General features: G+C 44.7%; 1 protein-coding gene across 2 annotated transcripts in view; it reads right to left on the bottom strand.

Moving 5' to 3' along the window:
* The window catches only part of ATRN (attractin), a 159,788-nt gene that overhangs the window by 117,234 nt on the left and 15,371 nt on the right, over positions 1–27,183 (bottom strand). For both annotated transcript variants that reach the window (XM_064448827.1, XM_064448828.1), the window contains exons 2-3: positions 7,843–7,926; positions 3,825–3,938 (exon numbers count right to left, since the gene is read on the bottom strand). In XM_064448827.1, coding sequence (XP_064304897.1) covers positions 3,825–3,938; positions 7,843–7,926 — 198 coding nt within the window. The remainder of the gene's footprint in view (positions 1–3,824; positions 3,939–7,842; positions 7,927–27,183) is intronic.

The following is a 27,183-nucleotide window of genomic DNA, read 5'->3' on the forward strand; positions in this document are numbered from 1 at the left end:
AAAAACCTGGTTACGCACATGAGTGAAGGTCACCCAACCCATGTTTTGAAGCAAACAGAGCAATAAAACTGAAGCATTAAACAGTCCCTTCATCATCTTTCGTGGAATCATAGAATATTTCGGTTGGAAGAGACCTTTAGAGCCCATCCAGGCCAACTCTACTGCAGTGAGCAGGGACACCCCCAACCAGACCAGGTCACTCAGAGCCCTGTCCAGCCTGACCTTGGGTGTTTCCAGGGATGGAACCTTTAACCACAGCACATACATCTGCAGTTTGTTCCCTGCCTATGTGTGCCGGAGGCAAGGACTGCTTCCTCCTGTAAGCCCATTTAACATCAGCTCTAAGCTGATTAGCTCCTCTGGATACTCTCGTAACACAAATAGTACCACCTCAACATGGTTTGTACCTTTCGCAGTGTAATTAGTCCTCGTTAGCAACCCCCCTGCTGTTATCAGCTGATCGTTCGCTCTAAGCAATGTAAGACAAGTCGATGGTGAGGGGTAGGCAGGCTTTGCAGGTTAGTTCAGGAAGGGCGCTGAGGACAAAGCAGAAGAAAGAGAGCGCCTTTGCGTGTGCCCACGGCAGCAACGTGGGTTATGGTTTCTGCCAAAGAATTGAGGGAATAGAAGGGTAAAAATAGAAGGGGGACACCCACACGATGTACGAGTAGAGGCGGAAAAAGCGAGGTTTGTTTAGCCTGGAGGAGAGATGGCTGAAGATAGGAAGAAATCTAATTGCTGCCTTCGACTACCTAAGGAGAGATTACGGAGGAGACAGCACCAGACAGTCATGGAAAATGGACATGAAGCAACAGCAAAGGAAGTTCTGACTGGGTATTAGCATAAGATTTTTATTTTTTTACCACGAGGGTGGTCAAGCGCTGGACCACCGGCCCAGAGGATCAACAAGATCTCCATCCTTAAGAGAAATTCACAACTGGACTGGGCAAGGTCTTGAGCAAGGCCTGATCCCACTTTGGAGGTGGCCTTGCTTTGAGTGAGGGATCAAGACCAGGGTCCCTTCCAACCCAACTCACCCCACGTCCTGTGCTTAGACTCACATTCGGCTGTTCAAGTGCCAAATCCACCTGCAAGTAATGAAAGGAAGGTGGGCTGCTCCCATTTTCTGGGGGTACGAGAGCTCGCGTGGAGGCACCGCAGAGCAGCCAGCCCAGCAAGTGGCCACGGGGCAGCCGCAGCCATCTGTCAGCGCTGCCACCACGACCATCCATCGGGCACCCGACGGCAACGGCGAGGCGCTTCTGAGTGGTCTCACCCCCAGGGCCAGTGCAGAGCCATGGCCAAAGGTCTTGCAAAAGAACGATTGCTTTTGAAGAGGAGAACACCCCCCGCCCACCGGCGCAAAATGAAAACGAAGGTGCAAAAGCAGCTCCAGTAAATGTTTAACATGGAGTAAGGTTAAAAACACGACCAGCAAAGTTCACAAGTGATGAGTGGGGTTGATCTGCTTCAGATTTCTTCACTCTGTGCAGAAACACGCTGGTTTTCTGTTTCCTCCACATTCTTTTATTGCATTTTTGAAGCAGCACATTTATACAGTCTCATGCTGCCTATGATCACAAGTATAAACCAGCAAAGATATTTTTAACCTTTCTCAATAGAAAAAAAGCTTAATGTGCAGGACCGGGTGGCCCTGGGGGCACACAGACTACAAGGAGTTTAGTAAACAGCTTATGCAGACACTTGCGCTGTGTAAATGTTTGCATTATGCAAATATTTATTGCCGTTAAAAAAAAATAAAATTGATGAAACCAAATGAAAGTTTCTCTGTAGTGCTGTGACGAGGATTTCCAAGATCATCTTATATTCAGGGTAAATACCGTACTGTGAACAAACACAAGCGAGTATGAGAAGGTCAGGAAAACAAGATCAGAGCAGTGAAGGTAGCGAGGGCTCAGGCAACTGCTGGAAAGAGCCAGGGAGGTAACAAAAACTGAGCTTTAGAGAGGGAGGAATTTACGGTGTTTATCAACAAACTCCAAAGTTTACAGTGTCCAACTGTACAAAGCTCAATCTCGCAAATCCCCTGGCCCGGTGCAAAAATAGAGAAAAGTGAAATATGGTTATGGTTAATATTAAAATTTAACATAAGCCAAGAAAAGAGATAAAAGATGAACACTACTCTTGGAAAAATTCTAGTACATTTATTTTTGCAGCAGAGAAAGGTATTTTTCAACAGATGCTTTTTTGCACTTCCTCAAAATTAGAAGCATCTGCTAGTTCCTGAACCTGGTTTGCTGAACAACAGAGCTCACTATTAATGAAGATGAAATTCAAATGTCATCTAAAGAAGCAATTAAAAAAATAATTTTTCTCCTACCTCAAAAATGTTGTTATATTAAGCTCACGCTTGCTTGTCCTCAGGCACGGACTTCCTAGTGATTTACAGACGATTTTGAAGTCTGAACCATAACTGTTAATGCTGTGAACTACTTCTAACCTCAATTTAAAAAGCTTATTCATTTTTGGAAAACACACAAGAAACTGCAGGCACAAATCACAATCACTCCACCTTTTCAACAGCGTATTAAAAATTAGCTCGATTAGAGCAAAATGACTATGAGTCAGGATGACATTTCCTCCTCTCCCTGCCTATCAATTCAGTGCGTGACACCAGGAGAGTGCTTCCAGGTTGCACTTCCAGGTTTTGGGAGATTTTTAGGAGAGAGAAGGTTTCTCCTTCAGATGCAGTGAGAATAATGTACTAATTCATTTGCGTGTCCTGTTTTGTCCTCAGGTTAGTCTGAAGTTTTACAGGAAGCATTCTTCCACTGTAGAACAACTCGGCATTTTCAGCTGAAGACCAAAAGAAACACGTGGTGGTTTTGGTTTGTTTTTTTTTTTAATCGACTTTTTGTTCCTACGCTGATCTTCTCTCATAGAGATTACAAGGATTTTTAAGAACAAACACAAACTATTTTTAGCACTTCATTTCACAAACAGAAGGAAGCACAGCAGAAGGTTAATTCTGGAATTAGTTAATCAGCCACTTGGAACAAGCAGAGTCCAAAGGGAACCATTAGTTTTTCCATACACAATTTGGGATTATTTTTTTAATTTCAGCTAAAAGAATAGAAAACATAAGGTGGTGCTTGTCACTGCAAGACTAAAGCACATAAATGCACAAGTTATATTTAGGTCTCCTCGTGAAACATCAGCTGTTAACCAGCATCCACAAACGGGTCTCTCACCACAGGCAGATGAGCCAAATACCAGTCATCCATCAGGAGAAGAGATATTTTTACACATGTTTTTACAAGGGTCTCTGACCCATCCTTGTTGTTTCTGAACGTGCTCCGAAGAGTTTAAAAATTTAAAGTTTAAGGTACATTAAGGATATACACGGTTCTGCGAGACCTATGTGCCTGCAATATTGATTGACCGGTTTTTGCCTTCTGTCAGCATTGACACACTAAGGGTTAAACTTAAGTCATGTTCAAACCTGATAAACGAGGCCGTTTTCTACTTTAGAAGGAGCCTGCATACCAAATCGTCTCAAGCTCCACCAGATGACAATAATTTTTTTGTCTCTCAAATACCCAGGATTTGGAAATGAAAACATAATACTTACATGCTACAGTGTAGGAACATGATTTGTTCATTGTAAAAGCAAAGACAACTCCTTAATTGTTTATGCTGATGATGACAGCACAAAAGGACGCTTGCTGTATGTGCTGTATTTGCAGTATTATATATTTAGATTACTGGAGCATATTTATACTGCTAGGAGCCACGTTTGATTCAGGCTCCAAGTTAAAGAAACACCACTGAGTACAGTTAGATTCTTACCGAGGAGAACTCACCTAAAAGCTGCCAGTAAGGGAGCGTAAATTGAATCTCCATCATACACATACAAGTGGTCCCAGCTGCACTCTGTGGCAAAGTGATTGAATCGAAGCCTGAGGATTGTGTTTGGCCTGTAAAAAAAATCATAAGAAATAAAAGATTTGTAATTAGCCACGTGACACACATGGCAAAGCCCCTCCAACAAACTCCTCCGGTGCGAAGCTCCTCTCTTTTAAACAAGACTAAAACCGAGTGCCTTAGTTTAATCCATCAAACACACTGCGGCTTTCTTTTTTGGTGTGCACGCTCCCCTGGTATTAAGCAACAGATTCTTTATGGTCAGAAAAACTGTGTCCTTAAACCTTTCCCCACCACCAACAGCAGAAATTGAAGAGCAGGCACTGCCAGCCCTCTGCTCTTTACCAGCCCTGACTCCCCTAATGACAGGGCTTTGCAGGGGTAAGCATGGAAAATCTACACGGACAATACATTCCCATGTAGATGTGGCACTTAGGGACACAGTTTAGTGGTGGACTTGGCAGCGTTAGCTTTATGGTTGGACTCAATGACCTTAAAGTTCCAACCTAAATGATTCTATGAAGAATCACAGCCACCACCAGGGAACTAACCAGAGCTATTTCTCTTGTTCAAGGGATTTTCTGCAGATTGATATGGTTACGATGCCCTGAGATTATTTACTTGCCCAAAAGCTGACAGAAATCTTTCTTCTATTACGTTATTACTTGTGCAGTACTGCAGGATGGCCCTCCTGAGGGAAATCCCTCCAAACTGGAAAGGGGAAATATGCCTCGGTGGATGCTGAAGAAATTCTTGGTCTTGCTCACCGCTTTCTGGGAGCTGTCGAAAACAGGTCAACAGAAAGCAAAGGAGACCCGTCTTCTACAGGACGGGAGGCCCTGAGGCTTTACCTTTTGCCAAACGTAAGGTCTTTGGTTATTACTTGGACTGCCAAGATGCAGTAACCACTCACTGCCCCGCATTCCTTACAAATGCTAACCAGGTTGTTTGACTTTCTTCTGGAGCTGTGTTACAAAAAATACTGGGACCAGTTGAGAATGAAGGAGCTGGAAGTCCTGGGAAGAGACTTGCTGCCTTCCACCTGAACACAGTGGGACCAGCACACCCCGATATCAACACCACCGGCCAAGAGCCTACTCTGTTGACTTACTAAGTCAAGAGGAGACCATCAAGGGGCCTGATCTGCGATGCACCAGCAGGAACAAGGTTTTATTTAGTTGACGGGGGAATGGGAAGGGTAGTTCAGACCCCAAAACACATCAGCATTTCTTTCATTCCATACACAAAAGATGCCCACTAAGCCATCACCAAGTAGCACACATTTAGATACCGTTGGTTTCATGGTTAATATGCAAAGATACATCTAAAGAGAATCACACAGAAGCCACCCAGGATATGCAATTTAGGTCTCAACTCAGGGAAGGTGAAAACACCACTGACACTGTGCTTGGACCCCGAGATAAAAAGAGAGTGAATCTCTAGCAGCAGTGCTTTTTTCTGCCCACATCTGTAGCTGTTGAAAGGACAGATTAGGATCTCTTCAACAGCGTTGCCCCTGGGTTCAGACGAAATCCTCGTTCATCCTAATCAAATCAATTAATAAAATGTCAGCTTGCCATAGAGTCCTTCCTTCCCACAGAAGGGAAATTCTTTAGGGAGTTATTCTGCAAAAGACTATTTTTTGACAGGCGCAATGATCTACTCCAGGCCTTCGGGAAAAGAGCAGCAGATGTAACTGAAGGATAACGTCTTGCTTAAAGAAAAGGAACAAAGAGCACCCATTTTTTCAAAACCGAGCAGCCTATGAAATTGTAGGGGGTTTGCTTCTGTTTTAACGGTCTCACAGCTGTAGAGCAGAAAGAAATAGTTAATCAATAAAAGCTTTAGACCAAAAGCAAAAAAAAAGAAAAGATATTATCTCTGCTTCGGCTAACGACTCATTAACAGACAGCATCATTTGCAGAATCACAAGGCACGTGGCTACAGGTTCTGCCTCAGACAGGATCCTCAGGCTGGCCAGATCTCATCTGCCTTGCCTTGCTGGGAAAAACGGAAAGGACACCCCCAGGACGAGGACACAGCACAGACACCAGCCAGGAAGAGTCAGGAATGGTGCAAAAAGGAAACGAGTACAGTAAGGGGGACACGGCTTATTTTACATCTGAATGTATCTAGCGTCTTCAATTGCACGTTTGGCTTGTACCTTTACTTGCTAGCCTCCAAAGCCCTCCACACACCAACCCGTACGCCAGCAACGAGGTGAGGGCACCCAGCAGAATTTAACAGCTTTGCAGGCGCTGTTTTCCAAGTCCAGATCTCTCTGGGAATTTCACATTTGGCACAGAGCTTGAGCTATTTTCACAAGGGTGCATTTTTCAGCTGTTTTAATCAGCGTGATTATCTCCTTTCTGTTTACCACCACCCTCTGACAGCAGGGTACACACAATCAGAAGCAGGAAAAGGTCACTGACTTAAATGCCAGGCTACGAACGAAGGAGGACCATTTTTGTACACCTCTCTTCAGCAGGTAAGATCTCCCTGCAAACCCCACGCAGTGGAAGTCCTCTAGGAAGCCTCTCGGAACTAGCGAGCAAAGGCTGCGGGAGCACTTATGGTGACATTATCCCATGAGCAGCACTTCTTTTCTGATAAAAATATCAATCACGTTATCCTTTAGAAAAAAGAAGTTATGAGGGTCAAGCTGGCTGTGCTGGAATTGCCGAGGCTGGTTTGTCTGTACTTACATTCTTGCAAAACATTTTTTAATTATCTGTAATTCCAAACTCACTGCAAGTGTATTTTTATTACCGACAAAAATTAAGAGGTGTTGCCACTCCGAGCATCTAGCTTTTGATCTTAACCGCATTAAAGAACTGGGCTCCTTTTACAGCTAATAGTGAGGGTAGGCTCCCAGTTCCAGTGTTCTGGATGGCTCTCTGGAACAGCTTAGCCCTCACACCTCTGCATATCTTGGGAGCTTAGGCATTTAACTTACTCATCCAAAATAAACGTCTGAAGTAGATGAAGTGAATACCAACTCCCCCCGCCCCGCTCATCAGACCTCCTAAACATAGGGAGAAGACTAAGGGAAATCGTACTCTGGGCTTTTAGTAAGTTCTCAAGATGCCAAGAGGGCTCAGCTTACAGGCCTTCCATGCAAGCTCATGCTTCCACATGATTTGTTCCAATTCACAAACCTCTCTACTTACAGATTCAGGGAACAGTCTGGAATGTGACTTAACACACAGCATCATAGCTGACCATGCAAAGACTATGCAAATCCATTTTACAGTCCTGGTGTCAGCCTGGTACTATGAAAATCATATTTCACCAAGTCAGATGCTCTGAACCATCTGTACCATCAGATGACGGTCAAAGGATATGAACTAAATAGGCTGCTCCTAAAACCTCTACAAGAAATCACTATAAGCAGTATAAAGATCAAACACAGGAAGGGTAGAGAAATGAGGGGAAGAGGTCTAAGGGACTTCATGGAGTTGAGAAGACCTTTGCAAAAAAGGTCAAGTCTCTCTGATGTCCTCGTGGCTTAGTGAATAAATAAGCATCTGAAGTGCATCATTACAGAAACTGATTCTTAATGAACAAGAGCTTTAACAGAGTTTGCTCTGGTATTTTCATGCTGCCAAAAAGTCCCATACACAGTGAATCCCAAGCATCTGAATGCCCTGCTACGGTGAAAGTTAAATAACTTCTAGTTCTTTATTTATTTACACAGACGCATTTATTCTCATTTCCCACATGCGGTTTCAATACAAAGGGTTATTTTACACAACAAACCTCAAACTCAGGAGTCAGTTTGGAGGGCTCAATTGCACAAAACCCCCTTATTTACCAAGAACACCTAAGTGCTGCCCTATCTAGCTATAAGAACGGCAAAAATAAGAATCAGGAGATCTAAAAACACCCAATGCAGATAAACATCACCTAAATGTGACAAGAAGCCACACTAGAACCCAAGATGTTTACTACACTCACCTTCCTTCAATGAGCCAGGTGCATTTTGTTTTGTATTTGTAATTTCCAGGCCCATCCGTGACATATCCTGAAGGGCCGGTGAGCCTGTAAATAAAAAACAAAGACAAGTTTTAGTCTCCAATGGTATTAAAAATTCATAAAGGACTTCCTAAATGTAGAAGACCCACGACGAGATTTATATTTACTTAAGAGCCACGACAAACAAACCAACAATACAACAAAACAATCGGGGAGTTGGGATTCCCGTTAAAACTCTCTGTACATGCTTTCGGATGATCATCTTGAGAGAACGACAGTTAAGCGATGCTTTCTCTATCAGATTGATGGCATTGTTTCAAATCAGCACCCTGAGGGCGGGGGAGACCTTCCCCCACAAACAAAGACTAATACACAGGCTAATACCATGCAGCCAGCAAAAGGACTTCCCTAACGCAAAAGTGGAAGTTATTCCGAAACTACTTATTTACGCAAACTACACGATTCTTGCAAGAAGTTCAGATGAAGTCCATGGTGCGACCTCTCACCCAGTCTGGATCTGCCTCTTCACAAAGTCCTGGACGACCTCCTGAACGGAGGGCTGATCCCCATAACCCTCTAGTGTAAAATAAGACCTTAATTCCTCATGCATCAAGGGCTGCGTAACTCAGGACGATGTCAGAGCATGGCAGTTCTGCTTCTTCACCACCTTCGGTAGCACATTCCCACCCCGTCATCCCATGATGAGTGATCAAAGAGCTGAGCGGTCCCCACTGCCAGGACGGTGCCAGGACTACCCTACAACAGCCCTTCCCCTCTGCACCTACAAATAGGGGGTGACAACTTGACAGTAGCAAAAGACTCTGGCAAAGCATGTAAAAGCAGGAAGTACAGTTGGAAACATTCATCCCAGGACACTCCATGAACTCCAGCACTTAAAACCATTAAAAATTCAAGATGCCACTGAAAGAGGGAAGGGAACAAAGGCACCAAAGGACTCATTTTTGTCAACATCTGCAAAACTCTGTACAGGGCAAATTCTAGATGACGGGATTTGTCTAGACACTGCTTGCAGGGATGTCCAAACCAGCAGCAGCAAACCCGGTCTGGAGCTCAGAAGGGCTGATGAAAAGCTCGCAATAGAATTTAGAACTACGCTTAACCCTTTGCTGTGGCATGAAGGAAAATGATATTTATGCTCGTAACCTGTAATGAGCATGACTCCAAGTACTGGAAAGAGCGAGCAACGCTGTGCAAAACCTGCTGTCACGTTCCCATTACTCCTGCTCAAAATGAGTCAACCAAACGCATCCACACTCTAAGACAAAAAGAAGGTAACAATCTTCTGGCTGCAGCTTAACTTCTCCTTTGCATAGATTTTCACAGGGTATGTTTTCTTCAAAGACCGTGGACAACAAGAGAAGACAATCCCACTTCATCAAGGCAGAAGGCGACCGATCTAGCAAGGGTTTAGGGCAGCGGATCTGATGCATCACTTGGGCTCCCAAAAAATGGGCAACTGAGATTCTGCGTCTTCTGCCTTAGCATTGAGCCTGGTAGGAGCACGCGTGGGCAGAAGACAAAACCCGGAGCCAGACGGCTCAGCTACACGCTCCCACCTCACATGCACTATTCAAACTATTCCAGATTGGTTTGAACAAAGAGCTGAAATTATAGCAGAAACTGCTGAAAATAAATTACAGGGAAGGATGACATCCAATGGAGGCAGTATCTGAAGAAGCCCAAACACCACGTTCTGGCAGAGCACAAATTAGCACCCGAAACAGGATTCCTACCTAGGGAGGTTATAAACTCCGTCGTCGGTGCATGGCTGGAGCACATCACAGCCTTCTGGGAAAATTAAAATGTCCTATTAAAACACAGTTTCAGTAAAACAAAAACACTCCGCAAAATCAGATTTGGCAGAAAAGCGAAGGAAACGACATCAGAAGTTCCCAAAACTGGTGCCTTGGAACTTTTCGCTGTGTCTTTTCCCAGTGATCTGTTAGCGTTAACATCTGATCTTTTTCAAATATTTTGACTGAGTCAAAATGGTTTTCCAGAACCTTTTCCATGGAGCACTTCTAAGGTTCACCTCTGATCCAAATTAAAAAGGCAAAACCCACAGATTTTGAAAACTACCTTCCTCTTCCTCTATATTAATTTATTAGAATACTTTTCAACCTCGTAAATTTAGCTTAAGATTTTTAAAAGCCAGTTACTGAAGTTCTGCAAGAGATCTGTGTTTAAGCAAGTGAAGAAACAACTCCAATTTTCAGGAGCACAGGCAGCATCTGTACCTTCTATGGAGACACAGGTAGAAGTAGACGTTGATATAGATAAACAAACACACACGTGTGTGTGTGTGTTTTAAGGCTTCAACATCTTTGAAAATTCAAATTACTTATCTACTGACCAGGAACTTGCAAACAAAAATATGCAAATTCCAAGTTGCAGGCAATAACATCCAGACTTTTTGTCTAGAAGTGCATCTTTTTGAAAATAATATCTGCGGGAAAGCTAGGAACCAAACTGTATCGACGCTTCAACGCTGACAGCACTTTGCATGCAACCAAGAGTGAACAGACTCTGGAAACCTGAGCAAGCCTCGCAAGCTAAAAACAACTTTATGCAATCTGCCGAGCTCTCAGAGAGCCTCTACTCAGGAAACTCTCCGAACAGTTTTCTCTGGAAACAATTACTAAACCATTTACCACAGAAACGCTATCAAGAGTGATGGGGAAAAGAAAAATAATAATCCCATTAGTCCTGTAGCCCCAGCCATGTCATATCTCAGGGGGAAAACAAAAAAGAGAATTTCAACATCAACATAATTTAATCGTATTTCAGCAATGTAAAATCAAAACACAGGATTTGGTTTTAAAAAAGTAACCAAAGACAAATTCCCTTGATATGCTACTGGTTAAATACTTATCTGTAAGTCGCTCAGATTCCTTAAGGAGCTTTAGAAGCTGCTGCCATTACGAACAAATACAGGACATTAAAAAAATGAGAGCTGACGTCTCTGAAAGCAGAAGAAATAAGAACTCTGGTCTTATCCCACGTACTGCCTGGCACGGGCAGGGCATTAGCAAATCTACGAGACACGCTCCAAGACAGACAGAAATAAATACTAAGCACTAAAAGCAAACTGAAGCTGAAATTTTATCTTTACATTCCATAGAGAAAGCTAAACTGATCTCCCAGCTCTAGTTTAAGAACGCAGACAAACCCCCCGTCCTCTCCAAGTCAGTCCTGGCTGCGCTACACGCGACGGTGTCTCGCTGGGTGCTGGTGGGCACTGATAACGAGGACACGTCCTACACAGTGGCTTGGCTTCCTTGAGCGAAGGCTCAGGAAGGGAATACATGAGTAACTGGAGAAGGAAAAGCACTCCAGGAACAAAGTAATTCCCCTGTGAGGACAGGCTGAGAGAGCTGGGGTGGTTTAGCCTAGAGAGGTCAAGGGAGACCTTCTAGCAGCCTCCCAGTACTTAGAGGGGGCCTACAGGGAAGATGGGCAGGGACTGCTCATCAGGGAGGGTACTGACAGGACAACGGGTAACGGTTTTAAACTGAAAGAGGGTAGATTTAGATTAGATATAGGGATGAAATTCTTCACTCTGAGGGTGGTGAGGCACTGGAACGGGCTGCCCAGAGAAGCTGTGGATGCCCCATCCCTGCAAGTGTTTGTTCAAGGCCAGGCTGGACGGGGCTTTGAGCAACCTGGTCTAGTGGGACAGGGGGTTGGGCTAGATGATCTTTAAGGTCCCTTCCAACCCAAACCATGCGATGATTCCATGATTCTACAGCAACAGGGGACATTTTCATGCCATACACTGGGCTATGCACTAGAACTACTCTCACGACGTACACTAGAAGGCTCCTACCCCTGGGTAACCTACTACCGACGCCACCAGGCTCTGAGGTCTTTTACCCTACTAAATGCTTTGTGCATATTTTTAATTTTGTCACTCAGATGCAAAAATCAGATCCCATAAAGTGTGGAAAGTAATCGATTCCCATTTGTCTTTGTTAACTTAGTAGTACACGACATTACCAGAAGCATTTCTGTACTACTTGGGTGTTACATCTACTACTCTGCAAGGAGCAGTTGCTACTGCACCCCAAGAAAACAAAAAAGCAAGGTCCCTCAAGTAGTCTCTGTGATGCATAAACACACCTACACAAGGATGGAAAAATACACACAAAGCATATGCTACCATATTGACCTTAAAACCTCCAGGGTGGAAAAACAACCGCAAGGATCTGCTTCCAAAACTGAGATTTGAAAACATATACGTACGCTCATGTGCATATACACACTACTTAAGGCTTGTTTCAAACACTACCAGGTGGCCACAGTGTTATGTACAGCTGGTGTAAAGTTTTCACTGATTTTTCAAGTGGACTGCAATATTTAAGAATCGAAGGGAAAAAAAGGGGAGTCGGGGAGCTGAATCTACAGCACACGCATTCAAAGGGCTCCAACCTTGGGTGCTGCCCGTTTCAGCTTTTTGTAAGACAAAGACAAAAGGGAAGCGATGAAAAGGATGGAGATCTCACAAAAAAGAGCCTGCTTCAGAGAGAAATACTGTACGTAAAAGAATTCTGTGTATTTAGCTACTCCCCCCTGGTTCTGGGAGCCCCGAAAAGCACAATGCCAACACAGGAAAATCAGACAGCAAGCAATGGCACCTCCCAGGTAAAAAGCCAAATGCGAGTATTGGAGCATACCAAATAAATCCATGTGTTTTTAATAATCACATAAATAATGTGAGCAGCGTATATTTTTCAAATACAAATCAGTATCCACTGACAAAGCTCCTACAGAGACACGAACTCCACAACGCAGCGAAGACTCAAAGCTGCTCTCTAATTACCATCTAATAAATCTGAAGCAATCCTCTTGCTAATAGCTGAGTACAAAAAGTCACAAACTCAGGAGTAGCTTCTAAGTTAAATCATTTTGCAGCACTTATTTCCAAAGCATCGCATCATTAAAGGCAGGCCACATGCTGGCAACGAGGTGCTGAAATATTTATTTTCATCAGGAGGAGAAAATGCAGATTGCCTTTTCTCCATCACTCGCCAGAAAAGGTAGGCAGGCTGGTCTGGTTTATAAAATACATTAAAACTTAACCTCTAAGAGATCATCAGTGGATCTCAAAAGGGGTTTGTATTGCTTTCAGAAAGACTGCAGCGACACTTGTAACTCATATTGTCTGGAGAGTTTTATCACAGACTTTCCACAAAAAAACAAAACATACAAACAAAAAAACCCCCAAAACAACAAAAAAAACCACCAAACCCAGTTGCTCATCATAATTTTGAAGCTGCTAAATGTAGAGACTGAAGCAAACAATGACTTTTCCTCCTCTCTCCCCTTCTCAAGCACCTCACAATTAAAAGCCATTGTTTCGGGTGAATTTGAAGTTGAAACCAATAAAGAAAGGGCTGTTACAGCCTATTACCAGAACAATGGCATTCTAGCCTAAATTGATTAACAATTTAGCTGTGTTCATTTTCTCAATAAATGCACTGAGGTTAAAGGCTATATCCTTGGAGGGTTTCCTACAAGCAGATGCCCTGATTTATAGACATGGAATGGTATCAGCCAGATAGGGGATGCGAGGCAGAGGAACAAAATCTACACATCTCTCATTAAATTCTAACATAGGACAGCTAAATCCCCTCTTCTGCCAGCTAGGTGCCACACCACGGGTACAGCTGGGGAGATACAATTAATTACATGCCAGGTCTCACACAGACGAAGGTAATGACATTAAAGCAAAATCAAGTTTGATAAGGATTTACCCTACGCAGCACGAGGTACCTAACCAAAGCCTATGAGCTACTCAGGGTGTATGTAGGGACTCCCTCCCACATCGGAAGCCTCCAGTGCAACCAAGATAAGAGTCCTAAAGATGAGTAAACTCAATCCCAGAAATGCCCTATCTGACCACCTTAACTCTATAACTAAGGGTGCAAAGGCACTGCTTGTTCATCCTGATGCTTTTTCAGTTACTCCTCCGCGGTGCTATCGCACCAGTTTCTGCCTCAGCTTCAAGACAGCTCTACCCTGTGGATTTCCAAAACTGTGGGGTATGAGCTTCTGGATGGCACTACCCACCTCTTCAAGAAGCCCAGCCCACGTCCTCCTCCCCTGGATGGTGGCGGGTTGACACATGATCTGAAGAAATATCATCCCAGCCTCAACAGGGACACTCCGTAACAGTTCCAGCGAAGAGCACTCAAGCAATTCCCACCAAGCCACAAGCTGCACAAAGGGGAGGTGAAGGTTCCTCCCAGTAGCTTGCTACAACCCCCAGCTGACCTGAACACTCAATTTGGAAAGCAAGAGCTCAAAATTCCAAAAATAACTCCACTGACTGCCATACTGTGCAGAGAGGCACACAGGCATGAAATCCCTAGAAAATGTGATGGCTTTGAAAGCAAAGAGCATCGTAAACCGGTCTCACAGCAACACGCCACTGTTCCAACACTCACAAAACCATCCCCTGCGTTGCCTTCATCGGGGTTTTCCTCCCAGAGAGAATCAGGTATTTCAAGGTCGCTCTGCCAATCTCACCATGGCGGAGAGGTCAGAGGGGAGTGACTATCACCCTCTACGCTTAATATCTTCTGTTTTCATCCCATTTTCCCTGGGATGGCTGAATTGATGCTAAAGAGCTGTCTTGCTTCAGAGAAAAAATAAAAAACCAAACCTGAATGACTGACACAGTTAATTTGATATGGGAAACACTGTTTATTCAAAGGAAGAGATTAGCTTTGCCCTTCTGCGTGAGATATGTGAAACTATGGAAAGTTATTTCCTGGCTGCTGATCAGAGATAAGGGCAGAGCCTGAAAAGCCCGTCGAGGTCTGAGAAAGGATGCTCAGAGAAAATGCAGCAGGTAAAACATATCGCCGCAGCCTCTCCTGTCTGAGTCACAACCTGCAGCACTGACGCTCGCAAACCTGCTAAATCCCTCTTTGCTCCTCAAAGATACGCCATGATCTGACAAGCTGCTGTGCTCTGAAGACACTGCATGACCGTCGACAGCCTGAGAGAGCTCAAAAGGCACAAACGCTGCTACAGTCTTAGAAATCATTTACTCAACAAGCTAGAATCCAAGTATTTTCAAGCATTGCCCCTCTCCAGTTGGCCACCAGTATCTCCATTGGGCTCCCAATCCTGACACCCCGTCCCAGCTCCTGCTCTTCTGCTGTCACCGAAAATGAACGCCACTGAAGCCATCTCCCTCAGGGCTGGCTGCTGCCTCTGCCGTTATCCCGCTGGAGCTGCCAGCTGCTTCGGGCATCAGCGCCGATCTTGAAACACGTCCCCTCCATGGCTTAAGTAAGCTGAGCCACACCTGGAGCACCTGCCAGTTGTCTAGTTATTCCTTTAAAGTTTTGTTTGCCCACCCAACTCTCCTGCTGGGGAAGCCCCGTGGGTGAGGAAGGGCGATGTTCACAGAATCACAGAATCCCAGACTGGCGGGGGTTGGAAGGGCCCTCTGGAGCTCACCCCATCCCACCCCTGCTGGAGCAGGCACCCCCAGAGCAGGGGCACAGGGCCGCGTCCAGGCGGGGGGTGAATGTCTCCAGGGAAGGGACCCCACAGCCTCTCTGGGCAGCCTGTGCCCCTGCTCTGGCACCCGCACAGGGAAGGGGTTTGTCCTCATGTTCAGGGGGAACTTCCCGTGTTCCAGCTTGTGCCCGTGGCCCCTTGGCCTGGCGTTGGGCACCGCTGAAAAGAGCCCGGCCCATCCCCCTGACACCCACCCTTCAGATATTTATAGGCACTGATGAGATCCCCCCTCAGCCTTCTCTTCTCCAGGCTGAACAAGCCCAGGTCTCTCAGCCTTTCCTCACAAGGGAGATGCTCCAGTCCCCTGACCATCTCCGTAGCTCTCCCCTGGACTCTCTCCAGCAGTTCCCTGTCCTTCTTGAACTGGGGAGCCCAGACCTGGACGCAGCCCCCCAGATGTGGCCTCACTGGGGCAGAGCAGAGGGGGAGGAGAACCTCCCTCGCCCTGCTGCCCACACGCCTTTCCATGCACCCCAGGACACCGCTGGCCCCCTTGGCCCCAAGGGCCCGGTGCTGGCTCAGGGTCACCTCGCTGCCCCCCAGCACCCCCAGGGCCTCTCAGCAGAGCCGCCCTCCAGCAGGTCACCCCCAGCCTGGTGCGGCAGGACCCTGCACTGGCTCTGGTTGAATTCCCTGAGGCTCCCCTGGGCCCAGCTCTCCAGCCTGCCCAGCTCTCGCTGGGTGCCAGCACAGCTTCTGGTGCATCAAATCTAAAAAGGCACTCCAGCTCCTCTTTATGGAAGAAGCTTGCTTCCTCTCTTACTATTGTAACTCTTGGGTTTGTAGGGTAAGTGAATTATATCAAGGGAGAAATCACTTCACAAGACACCAGATGACCCAACCTCAACACTCAGACAACAGAAATGATTAAGGAAAGCTGATTTCCTTCCAACCCCATTTCCTCATGTCAGAAGCACTGGGGAGGGGGGGATAAAACCCACCCACCAACCTGGGCTGGGTCCCAAAAGACACCAGCGTTTCACAAGCACTGGTGAGAGACACGGCCTTGTAAGAGCATCTGCGTTCAGATACACCAGAAACGTGCTGTAGCTCCACCAGATCTTCTTGTCTCTGAGTTTCTCCAGCTATTAAATTCAAACTGAAAATATCCCAAATTTAGATCCCTGTCTGTCCCCCTATTTCGTTATTGCCAGCCCCATCTCAGAGACCACAAAACAGCCCTGTTCACTGCATAACCTCAGCTTTATCTCTGTCGAATCAAACACCCAAACTGCAGTGTAAATGTAAACATTATTGTGTACCTTGACTACTGCAAATCCTTCCCCTCATTCAAATTTACTGGGGAAAACAAAGAATAAAAGATATTATAATCATTACACCGCAGGAGCACCTTCTTCACACAAGCAGCATTTTCTACGTGCAGATTTATGTGGCTTTGCTCTACTATCTGTATCATAATCGATCGCTGCCTCCATACCACAACTCCAGTCTTGATTATCAGCCTTTTTTTTCCTTCAAAACACTTTCCCCAGTGCCTCTATTACATGCAGAAACGTTACCATGAAAAAAGGCCACTTCATGGCATCCCCTCGCAGCCCACCTTTATCCAACGCCCGTACCCGAGACAACGGCCACGCAGATGGCGCACGCTACAGCAGCTGTCTATTAAGCTGATCTAACAGTTGCGCTACGCTTTCCCCATCTGTTCACAAATCCATTTACTGGATCTTGGCCTAGTTCTTTGAAATAAAGATAATTTAGCTGCAAGTGTTTGTAATGCCTAGAAGAACTCGAGACTCTTCCTTCCCTGGTGGTCGTGAAACGCTCCTGGAGTTTATAGCAGGAAGTTGGCAGCTTCGCACCAGGCAGGAGGAGACAACAGCGCAGAGCAGAAGCAAATAAAGCTCACACACCATAAACCATCTAATTTTGCAGCACAAAAAGGAATAGATCGACTCCTCTCTTTCCCTTGCACGCAATGAATCCTTACAACCTTCGGCCAAGAGCCCTTGTAAACAGTCTCACCCGACACGAATGGCCTCAGCATCGCCCAAAAGTCAACGCCTGGCAAGACAAAACTAAGGAGAAAGGACGTTACTGCGATTGTCAAAGAGGACCATGAAAGGCTAATGGTGAAAGACCTCCGGAGCCAGACAGGTCCCATCAAGCTCTACCACTGGAGATCAAAACAAGTTCATTGCGTTAGGTGATCCAGCCTGGCTTCAAGTAATATAGAAGGCATACACGATAACCTACGCTTAAATGAAGTGTATCTTCCAAGAAAAAAATAATGGCTCTGAATATACTCAGAAGCATTTAAAAAATCCATCTCATTTATTTTTTCTTAATCGGTGTCCAAGTTCCAGTTCACATTTACCAAACTTCAGCTCCATTCATTAAGTTTTTGTTTACTTTTTTTACTTACTTTTACTTTTTCTAAAAGGGAGTGAGGGCAGAATCCTTTATTAGTTGAATTCATTACCACATTCTGGAGGGTCGTAGAGCCGCTTTTGAAAAAATGAAGCGTCGCACTACTTCAATCCTGGTTAGGAACTAAAAAAATATAACAAATTCTACACACCATTCTAGATTAGTAATTTCTGCTTGTATCATCTGTATTCATACATGCAAGACTTCCAACTCATATCAGGATAAAATACAAGCGGCGTAACTTCAAGAGAAAAGAGTCTACACACATACTTGGTCTATGCAGAACCTTAAACCAACTTTACCCACATCTAGGCAAATTTTTTCAAGATCTTGCTAGCTCAAAGGCTTAATCATCTACCCCCCCAAAAATATATATCTTTACAAATGAGCTATTTTAGACCATTCCAAGACGCATTTCTGATTCTACCCATCTGAATCCGTTTTTCTAGCACCCAACATCTTTTCAGTTCTCATTCTGCCCGCCCTTCTGTTTCAAAAGTTAATTGTGATTCACGCTCAGTTGCAAATCGCACACAAGGTTTGTCGGATGATTTTTCGGCACTTTCCCAAAATTAGAAACATTCAATTAGTGAAAAATGTATCTTAAGTACATGTAGAAGCATTTAAATTGCAGTACACCACACCTGTGTACCTTGTAAATAAGGCACCGTAATTAAAATTTTTAAAGCACATGCTCAGGATTGACAAACACGTCAATATTCTCCTCTGGTTGAAGAGCACTTTACTTTGATAAGCCTTCAAGTTACCAATCCTATATTTAAAGCCAGGCAAAAGCATTCACTGCTGGGACGGGTGTTGTATTGCGAATGAAATGGGGTTGAGCTGCCAACTTAACCTTCCACCTGGCAGGAACTGGAAATAAGTGGCGTTTAAGGCCATCCCCACGGAGCAGAGGACCATCGTTCTGCTGCACTTTGCTAAGACATACGCAAAAAAAACAAGTCATTGCACCAGAAGTAAAATCAGCAGCAGCAATCCCTTCCTCTTTCCAAAGCTACGCACAGAACCGCCGTCCAGTTCTTCCTAACCAATGCACCCCAAAATACTCCGTTCGAACCCTCAAGGAGCATGTTTAAAGTCTGTTCTAGCTGCAAACCCGGCCCCCTCCACCACCGCTGAGCCCCAGGGCAAATGCAGAGCGCAGTACCTGGTGGCAGCATTTACAGAAGAGCTCAAGCCAGAGATCAGTCAGTTTTGCAGCAAAAAAAAAAAGGAAAATGAAAATATTGAGACATCCTATAAATAAATATAACAGCCTGACCCATTTTCCTAACAGGGATAGAAATAATTCCTTTTCTTTCCTGCCTGACATTCAAAAATTTCTAAGCAATATGTACCAGTGTTACCTGCTGGGAAAACTGTTCCCTAAAAAAATAAGAGAGGTTAGAAAACGGCTTCGCGTGAAGGTTAACTTCCATTTAGTCCCGACCTGGAAAAAAGATTTTGACGTACATCCTCAGGTGTAGATCATTAAGTACGTCCTGAGACCCAGAGAGGGTTTTGGGAACCTACAGAATGACAAGCTCTAACAATTCAAAGGCTTCTGGGCTGACACGACGCAGAAGAGGTCATGCGAAGAGCAGGGAATCAATAGTCAAAGAGGAATCCGGGCTGGAACGTGCGTTTGGGGCAGCCTGGGTTTGTCTACATCGATTTGTTGCTGCAACAGTTTTTACTGCATATTCACAAGAGCTCCTCCACCCAGTAAAATGCCACAAGTGGCACAGGTTTTTATTCTGCTTCTTGACTCCAGTGACATACCGACATAGCGTTTGACAGCTACGCATCCGAAAAACAAACGTGGAAGAAAATATTGGTTTTATTGATGAAACAGTTTTTCAGGTAAGAGAGTAATCTGATTATACCTTGATAAACGTGCTAATATGGACACTGTTGTCAAGGATGCCACTAGCAGGAATAACGCAGCATCCATAGGAGCCCTCGCAAGCATTGAACGTTAAATTTAAACTTTAGAGAACACGACAAGTGTGGTCCCCTAGAAATAAAGCGTGTATGTTCAGCTCATACAAGGATATACTGTCCACCCAAAAGTGTTCTTCTCATGTATGTTACCTTAAAGAATGAAAGGCATGTAAATATTCTTTGGTTTTAAGGAGGGGACAGAGAGGGCATTAATAGAGGGGAGATGGAGAAGTCCACAGAGCACCAATAATAAAAATAAACCATCCTTTTTGATCAATACAGTCTTCTAAAATCTGATTAAGATATTCCATTTTGTACCTCACTGCAGTGAATCCTGCTCCCAGACGTATCCTCTGCAGCCGCACGAGCTCTTTCCGAACAGCCTCTCCAGCACACGCACTTGAAAGATCATGAGCGGTCATTCAACCGGGGCCTATGACCGCCGGCTCATGGAGGCGAGCCCAGCTCGCCACTCATCCTTGACCGCAGAGCCGAGTGCTGTTTCCAGCTCTGTTCCCCTCCCACTGAACAGCTGTCAACACCTGCAGAAGCAACTGGAAATGAGCGCCTACCTTCACAACATAACGAAGCAACACTGAACTTCAGATGGCCAATATCCAGGAGGAAGAAAGATGGGAACAAAAAGCTCTCTTTTCTCATTTCTCGTTGTACAGGGACTTCTCGTGTCCACGTACGTGCTGGTACAGAATTCTAATCACCTTCCATAAACACTCAGTATATCAGCCCTTCTCCCCTTACGTTTTCCAGTTTAAGCCAGCTGTTCCTCTATCCCACAGACCACTGTGCTAAATTCTTAATCACAGCACGAAAAAGAACGGTTTGTAACCCTTTGCAGAAAAGCACGAGTGGTATTTTCCCCAAATGACTCATTTTTAATGAAAGCAATTTCACACCAAGTAGGAAAAAAAAGGAGCTAAATATTGAATACTTCAAGTATTTAATCAAGGCAGATGTACACAGTTAAGCTTCCTTGAGAGGTTCCCCTCTGTTAAAATGAACAAAACTCAAAAAGAAAGAGAAATTCATATGACTCGAATTTAGGCAGGACTACATTTACATACTAAAACCGCAAATACCGAGCGCTCGTACAGCTACGCGTTCTCACTCCCCTTCTGCCGCAGCAGCACGCCGGGCTCATCGACACCATACGCCCCCAAGCACAGTCACGCTGCTGCCGAAATAGGGTACATACCACCCTGCAAAATCTGGCATCAGGATGGTAAACAAGGGGAGGGGGGAGGGAGAAAAAGGTATATTGAACTCTAAGGCTCCTCGAGAACTGGTTTGCTATCAAAACGCAACTCTAGCACATCTTCATATTCACACCAACCTGTACGTTCGACTCGGCGCCAGAGTCAGCGCGATACAGCCGCACACTGGGCGAGCACAAAAATCCCCCTGTGCAAACCCGCCGGCGTGCAGACTTTCATCGGGGGAAGTTAAACGGCTGGTGAAATTCCTCTGCAAGAGTCAACAAATTCGATCAACTCTACGAACGCTCTGCGAATCCCTCATTTGGTTGCCGCCGTACGGAAAGACAGTTTTTGATATGATGCCATTCACACCTAGGAGATGGGAAGACACCTGCTCCAGCTTACACCCAAATAGAGCGCCAGTATCTTGGCTTAGTGAATGGAGAAAAGGCCAGGCTTTACGTAGGTTTGGTTAAATCATCTGAATTCTGTAAATGAAAGCTTTCTGCTGCTGGCACAGATGAGTTTTACCACACTCAGCTTACTCCACTAGCTAGCCTGAGCTTTTCCACCAGCTTCTTGCAAGAATGAAGTAAACCCACGCCACTCAAGCCACCGCTGTTTATTTTAAGAGCCTGAGAAAATAAACCAAATGTGAAAGACATCCAGTAGTTCAACAGCTCTGAACTCAAGGAGGTGAAGAGTTGAAGTAGTTTTCAAATACCAGAGCCTGTCTGTCAGCCCCGCTGGGACCAGCAAGTAAAAGTCCCTTAGGAAAAGGGGTATTTTTAGCCACTATAAACTGCTACGCTTTATTAAATGCATCTGAACAATTAATTTTACGATGCGTATCAGATATTTCCTAACCCACCAAGAGAGATTCTTGGCTATTTAAACACCACACCATGACTCCTTACCGGGATGGAAGAAACAGCAAAACTCACTTTAAAAAGAAGAAAAAACCTTCCAAACAATAGACTTTTCAAGTGTATTTTAACCAAGCAAAGACGATGAGAAACCATTTTATTTTTTGAATAAATGTTTTGAATAAATTTGGAAACAATGCACTCATTGGCACATAATGCAGAATTTATGGTTTGTGTCAACGCAGCCTTAGCAACAGACTCGCTACGATATCTTTATAATCCTGGATCTGTTAGCATTTCTTTATAAGATAAGTAGCTCTTGAGTATTTGGCTATGAAATAGCTCGGCGGTGCAGGGAAGGTCACGACCGCCAGCCTACTGATTTCTCAGTTGCATACATGCATACACGGAGGATTTTTCTTCTCTCTTTTCTTGTAGTACAGCAGCATCTAACATACAGCTCGCTCGGTAATCACTACAGAGCAAAAACTCTCCCTTAAAAGAAAAAAATCCAAAACAAACCCCCAAAACTACAAAACAACAAATCCAACAGACAAACTATTTAATGAACACTGGGGTCAACACAGAAAATAACGCGGTTACGGGAGTCCTCTGAGCGCCGGAGTCGGGGCGGGCGCTCCGGAGGAGCGGGTCTGCAGAGCTGACAGCCATCCAGCAAAGAGCCAAACTCCCCGAGGGAAGGCGTAGCTGCAAAAATCATTGCTTCCCTCTCCAAGGCTGCCATATGCACCTTTCCCATCGCCTCTGAAATGACTTAGAAATGAGTTATTCTTGGACAGTAGCAGGAAAAAAAAAAAAAATGAAATTCCATCTGCTCCCAACAGATTCGTAACAACAAAAACAAAGACGGTGGCTCAACACCACTTATGCAAAGTTTCGAATTAAGCCCTCACTTCACTACCAAGCCCAGCAGGATTTACAGGCCACCTCTCAACTAATGGGCTATAAAAAAAAACCCACCTCCGTATTTAGGATTTAGTCACCAGAGATTCTTTCCTCACTCCGATAACATCCATAGGAAAAGCACGTTTGCACTAATAAGGAATCTCACACGAATGTTGCTCTGTTCACATTTGTTTATTAAGAAAAACAGGAATGGAAAAGGTTTTGCCTGGTTCCAGTCTCCCAGTTACCTTCTTGTAGTTTCATTTAGTTTCCTCTATTCATAACCGAGATGTCTTAAAACATTATTTTTAATCACCTACGGCAAGCACCCTTAAACCCTGCATGAAAAAGCACATTCCTGCCTTAAAATTGCTGAAACTAAGACGTGATGCTTCCGTGTACCCTATCAGGAAGGATTAGGAGAACCACTTAGGCAGAGTCCTCCAGAGCAGAACGCAATAACCCACTTGACGTCAAGTGCTTCCCTCCAGCACACTCGAACAACGCTGCATTGTCCGCCCGGCCGCACTCTGCATTCGTGAGAAGGATTTCAAGGTGTTGATGCGACTTGTGCATCTACAAGGCTCTTTTCTCGACTGCCCTTTTATTCCTGGCCCTAGCCAGCTCCCCGCCCCGCTGTTGGGCTTATGAATCTCACGGCGTAGGACCGAGGGCTTAGTCTTAGTACTCATTTCTGCGGTTTAACACAATAAATACCAAACTTCAGGTTATTAAAAGGAAGAAATTTCAAGCTGAATGTGTTCCAGCCCTAACCACAGACGTATCAATGCGTCATAAGGTCAGTCACTTCCTCTCATTTGCTGGGCTTTAAATTAATCTGTCAGAGATAATTTATAGAACAAGGAATAAGAGGTGAAGCAATCACGGTAATAAATTCCTCTTTGACACATTAAAAAATACATAGATATCAGTCACTGGACGTAACAGTTTTCAGGAACCATTTTGTTCTTGTGCTAAAATTATCTATGCAAAGGTATCAATAAAAACTCGCGTGGCTGGTGTCTTTCTAGGCTTAAAGGCAGCGGGAGGTATTTTATAGACGTGGTACTTGGCAATCACTGCTGATACTGCAGAGAAGGTTCATAGTGGCCTCTAGAGAGCTCTTTTAACTACGAGCTTCAAGAGACTCGCATGCAGCCCTTTCAAAGACGAAAAAAACCCATAAAAACGACGGTTGCACAATGTTTCCTTAGAAATCTTAAAACTCACGCGTCCCATTTCAGAGCCCCTCTGAGCAGCCCGAGTACCGGGACCACTGGGTGGGGTTCCTATAGCACTGGTCGTGCCACAGCTCTTTTATACTTGAATACGGAGAGCTGCAAGCTCAAAAAGCAAACGCGATTCACAGGAAAGCAGAGAGGAAGGCAGTGCCCGGCTCTCAGGAGCGTCACCGGCCGGGATGAGCTCTGAGACGAAGGAGAGCTGGCGCAGCAGACTGCCGCAAGGCCAAGCAAGACGAGGATGGAGACCCAACTTGGTTTTTCCCTTCATCCTGCCTGCAGAAACACATGCTTTCTTGCCTGCCAAGAGCTCTGCCGTACTATTTTGAGCTTTTTGCATTGCGTTACTTTATTTATTACAGCCCGATTTGGGAAAAGGGAGACAAAACTTGCTCAAAGCATTTGGGTTTTATTTAGCTTAATCCAGGCTGGTCAAACTGGCTCACAGTCAAATTGTTCCATTAATTATAAACCCTGTTTTAGAGAAAGTGGAAGTATTCAGTTAGATTCTCAAGCTGTGTAACCCTCTACTTAGGGGGTGCGTTTCTCACCTCTGCAAGTTTAACAAGCGGGAGCTTGAAGCATCCAACAACTCTCGACCCATGAAACGGCATTCCCCAGGAAAGAAGTTGATTTAAATTTTAGCTGCAAAGTTAAAGCACGTTAACTCCTCACCAGTAGTTAAACATTACAGGTGAGAAAGCAGCAGCTGCCCTACGTACAGCAGCACAAACCTTCAAACGAAGGCAGTAACACCACAAAAGCAGGAAGGATCAGAAGCGTTTGAACCCTTACCATCAACTACGTAATAAACTACATAATTATTTTCTCCCCCGCAACGACTGTGTGAAAGGGCAGGTATTTTAAAGACAGAAAAAGCAAAAAAAAAAGGATAAATATTCAATGCTCAGCCTTTTTAAGAGCCGGGCCGTTAATTTCAGAGCTTAACTTGAGCCACCATTTTCTGCTATGTGTGGTCAACAGTTTTAACGCCGAATCCAAGAGTATGTTTGCTGTTCATGAAACACAACGTCGTTGAATGCCAACAGGGCTCTGGCCAAAGACAATGATTAAACTAGCCCATCCAACGGAGGGCGGGACCTTTCGCAACAGCCCCTTTTAACATCAGAAAGCAAACAGGGCGTTTTTACAGAGCTCGTACTAAATTTGTGAGTTCATCATTGCCGTTGCTTCCGAACCCGAAGGAATTTAGTTACTATCTACATGGCAGGTTTGCTACCTCAACGAGAAGGAGGATTTCACACTGTTAATGTTGGTTGGCATAATAATCAATAAGTAATTCACGCACCGAGACCGGGTAGTAAAAGTCACAGCTGATTCATTTATTCCGTGTTTGGTTCAGATCTGTCTTTCGCCTCTGATCCTCACCGCTCCGTATTGAACTGAAAAGCTGCCGTTTTCCCATGGCTCTGCGTCCTCTTTTCTCTGGAGACAGAATTATTTCTACATGAGCTGTGCTGTGGCTTGTCAACAAGCGTATATTGCTCGGCCAAGCGAGCCTTGATACTCTAAAACCTCGTCCGGTCGCTAATTTGCTGAAGAGCCTTTAGAACCCTGCCTAACCTAGTCACATGCACCAAACAGGGGTGCGCTGGCAAGAGAAGTATTTTAGGAAAGTCTCAGTGTAGTGAAGCGTTACGTAAAAGTAACGTGTGAGTGCGAAACTGCTGCGAGGTCACCAACAGCATCATCTCAGAGTTGTATTACAAATAATCGCTTTGCGGCTCAGGGAGGAAGGGTGCAACAGATGGAAAATCATTTATATAAGTGAATCTAGGGAAGGAAAAAAGGAATTTGCAAATAAGCCATATTGAAATTTTACATAAAAACTCTAACATATATAAGCGCTGTTGCACAGGTTCCACTGATCCACAACAAAGCCGGGAGAACACAAGTTCCAGCAGAAAGCTGGAAACGTAAAACCTTGCACTTCAAAATGAAAGGGAAAAAAAAAAAAACCCCAAACAACCCCAAACATTATATCACTGCCAGCAGTGAAAAAAATTGGACTTCCAGCAAATTAATTTTTAATACAGAGGAGCACCTGAGACCTCTTGTGAGGCCTCCGAAACATCAGGCTTCCTCCGACAGTGGTTTTGGGGTTAACTTCACCTCTGGGTAGAAAGCTCAGGGTGAGAACACCCAGCCTGCTCTGCGGTCACGAGTTCACCGCGCCGAACAATGCTGAGCCATAACAAACACATTATTTTGCTTTAATTGTTTCCATTCGAGGCTGTTGTTCTAGATTAAGAGTGTTACAGGCCTTTATATAACTTTCCACATAGTTAAAATTTAATACAAGAATATTTTTTTTCCATTTGGGGGAAATAGTGACATAGTGATGACGAGGAAACAAAATATCTGTATCTGCTCCCAGTCCAAGCTGTGAGCTGGAGGGCAACGTGTGAAAAAAAAACAAACGACTTCTAATACAATTTAATAGGGTTAAAAGGGAAGACTGCATGACAAAAGGCTCTGCAATTACTGACTTCCAGTTCGTAACGCATCCAAGTAGATGGCAGCACCACTGGGTTGTAGAGCGAGCCACGCACAGCATCATCGAATGACTGGTGCCAAAGTGACTCATCAAACTCTCCGGATTAAAAGTTGGGATTTTTTTCATTTGGAACCGACATTATTTGTTCCATTTTTCCGAATCACAAGACGAGTTACGTGCTTAGCAAAGTGCGCCTTCAGTAACTGAAATAATAGTTTATGTTCAGCACCCACGAAGGCTCGCTGAACGAATACGACCGTTTCTGACGCTGGCAAGAAATAGCTGCGGGCAACAGCATTTCCTAATCAACGGATGTAAAGAACCTGAGCATAAATGACAATCAGACCCCCTAAAAATAAGAGCAGAAGAATCTTCTTTGCTAACAGGTGATTAAAAACAAAACAGCTGATCAAAGGGTGATGATATTACCCAGGAGATGTTCTTACCAGTGCTTTGAACCTAAATATCATTTTCCCTCCCTCTCCTCACTGCCTTTTGAAACGCATCATGCTGACAAATAACCACCATTCAACGACCGGTTACTGTTTCTGGACCTTTTTGCTGTAACTTCATCTTAACAGGCTTTTGTCTGTAAATCGGCGCGAGCGTAACGCCGCATGGCACAACGCGGTTTCATCCCCATTCTGTCACTTCATTCACCCTGCTTTCCCAGGATGACAGCGTGATCT

Source organism: Phalacrocorax carbo, chromosome 4 (genome assembly GCF_963921805.1).
Source record: "Phalacrocorax carbo chromosome 4, bPhaCar2.1, whole genome shotgun sequence".
NCBI classification, from domain to species: domain Eukaryota; kingdom Metazoa; phylum Chordata; class Aves; order Suliformes; family Phalacrocoracidae; genus Phalacrocorax; species Phalacrocorax carbo.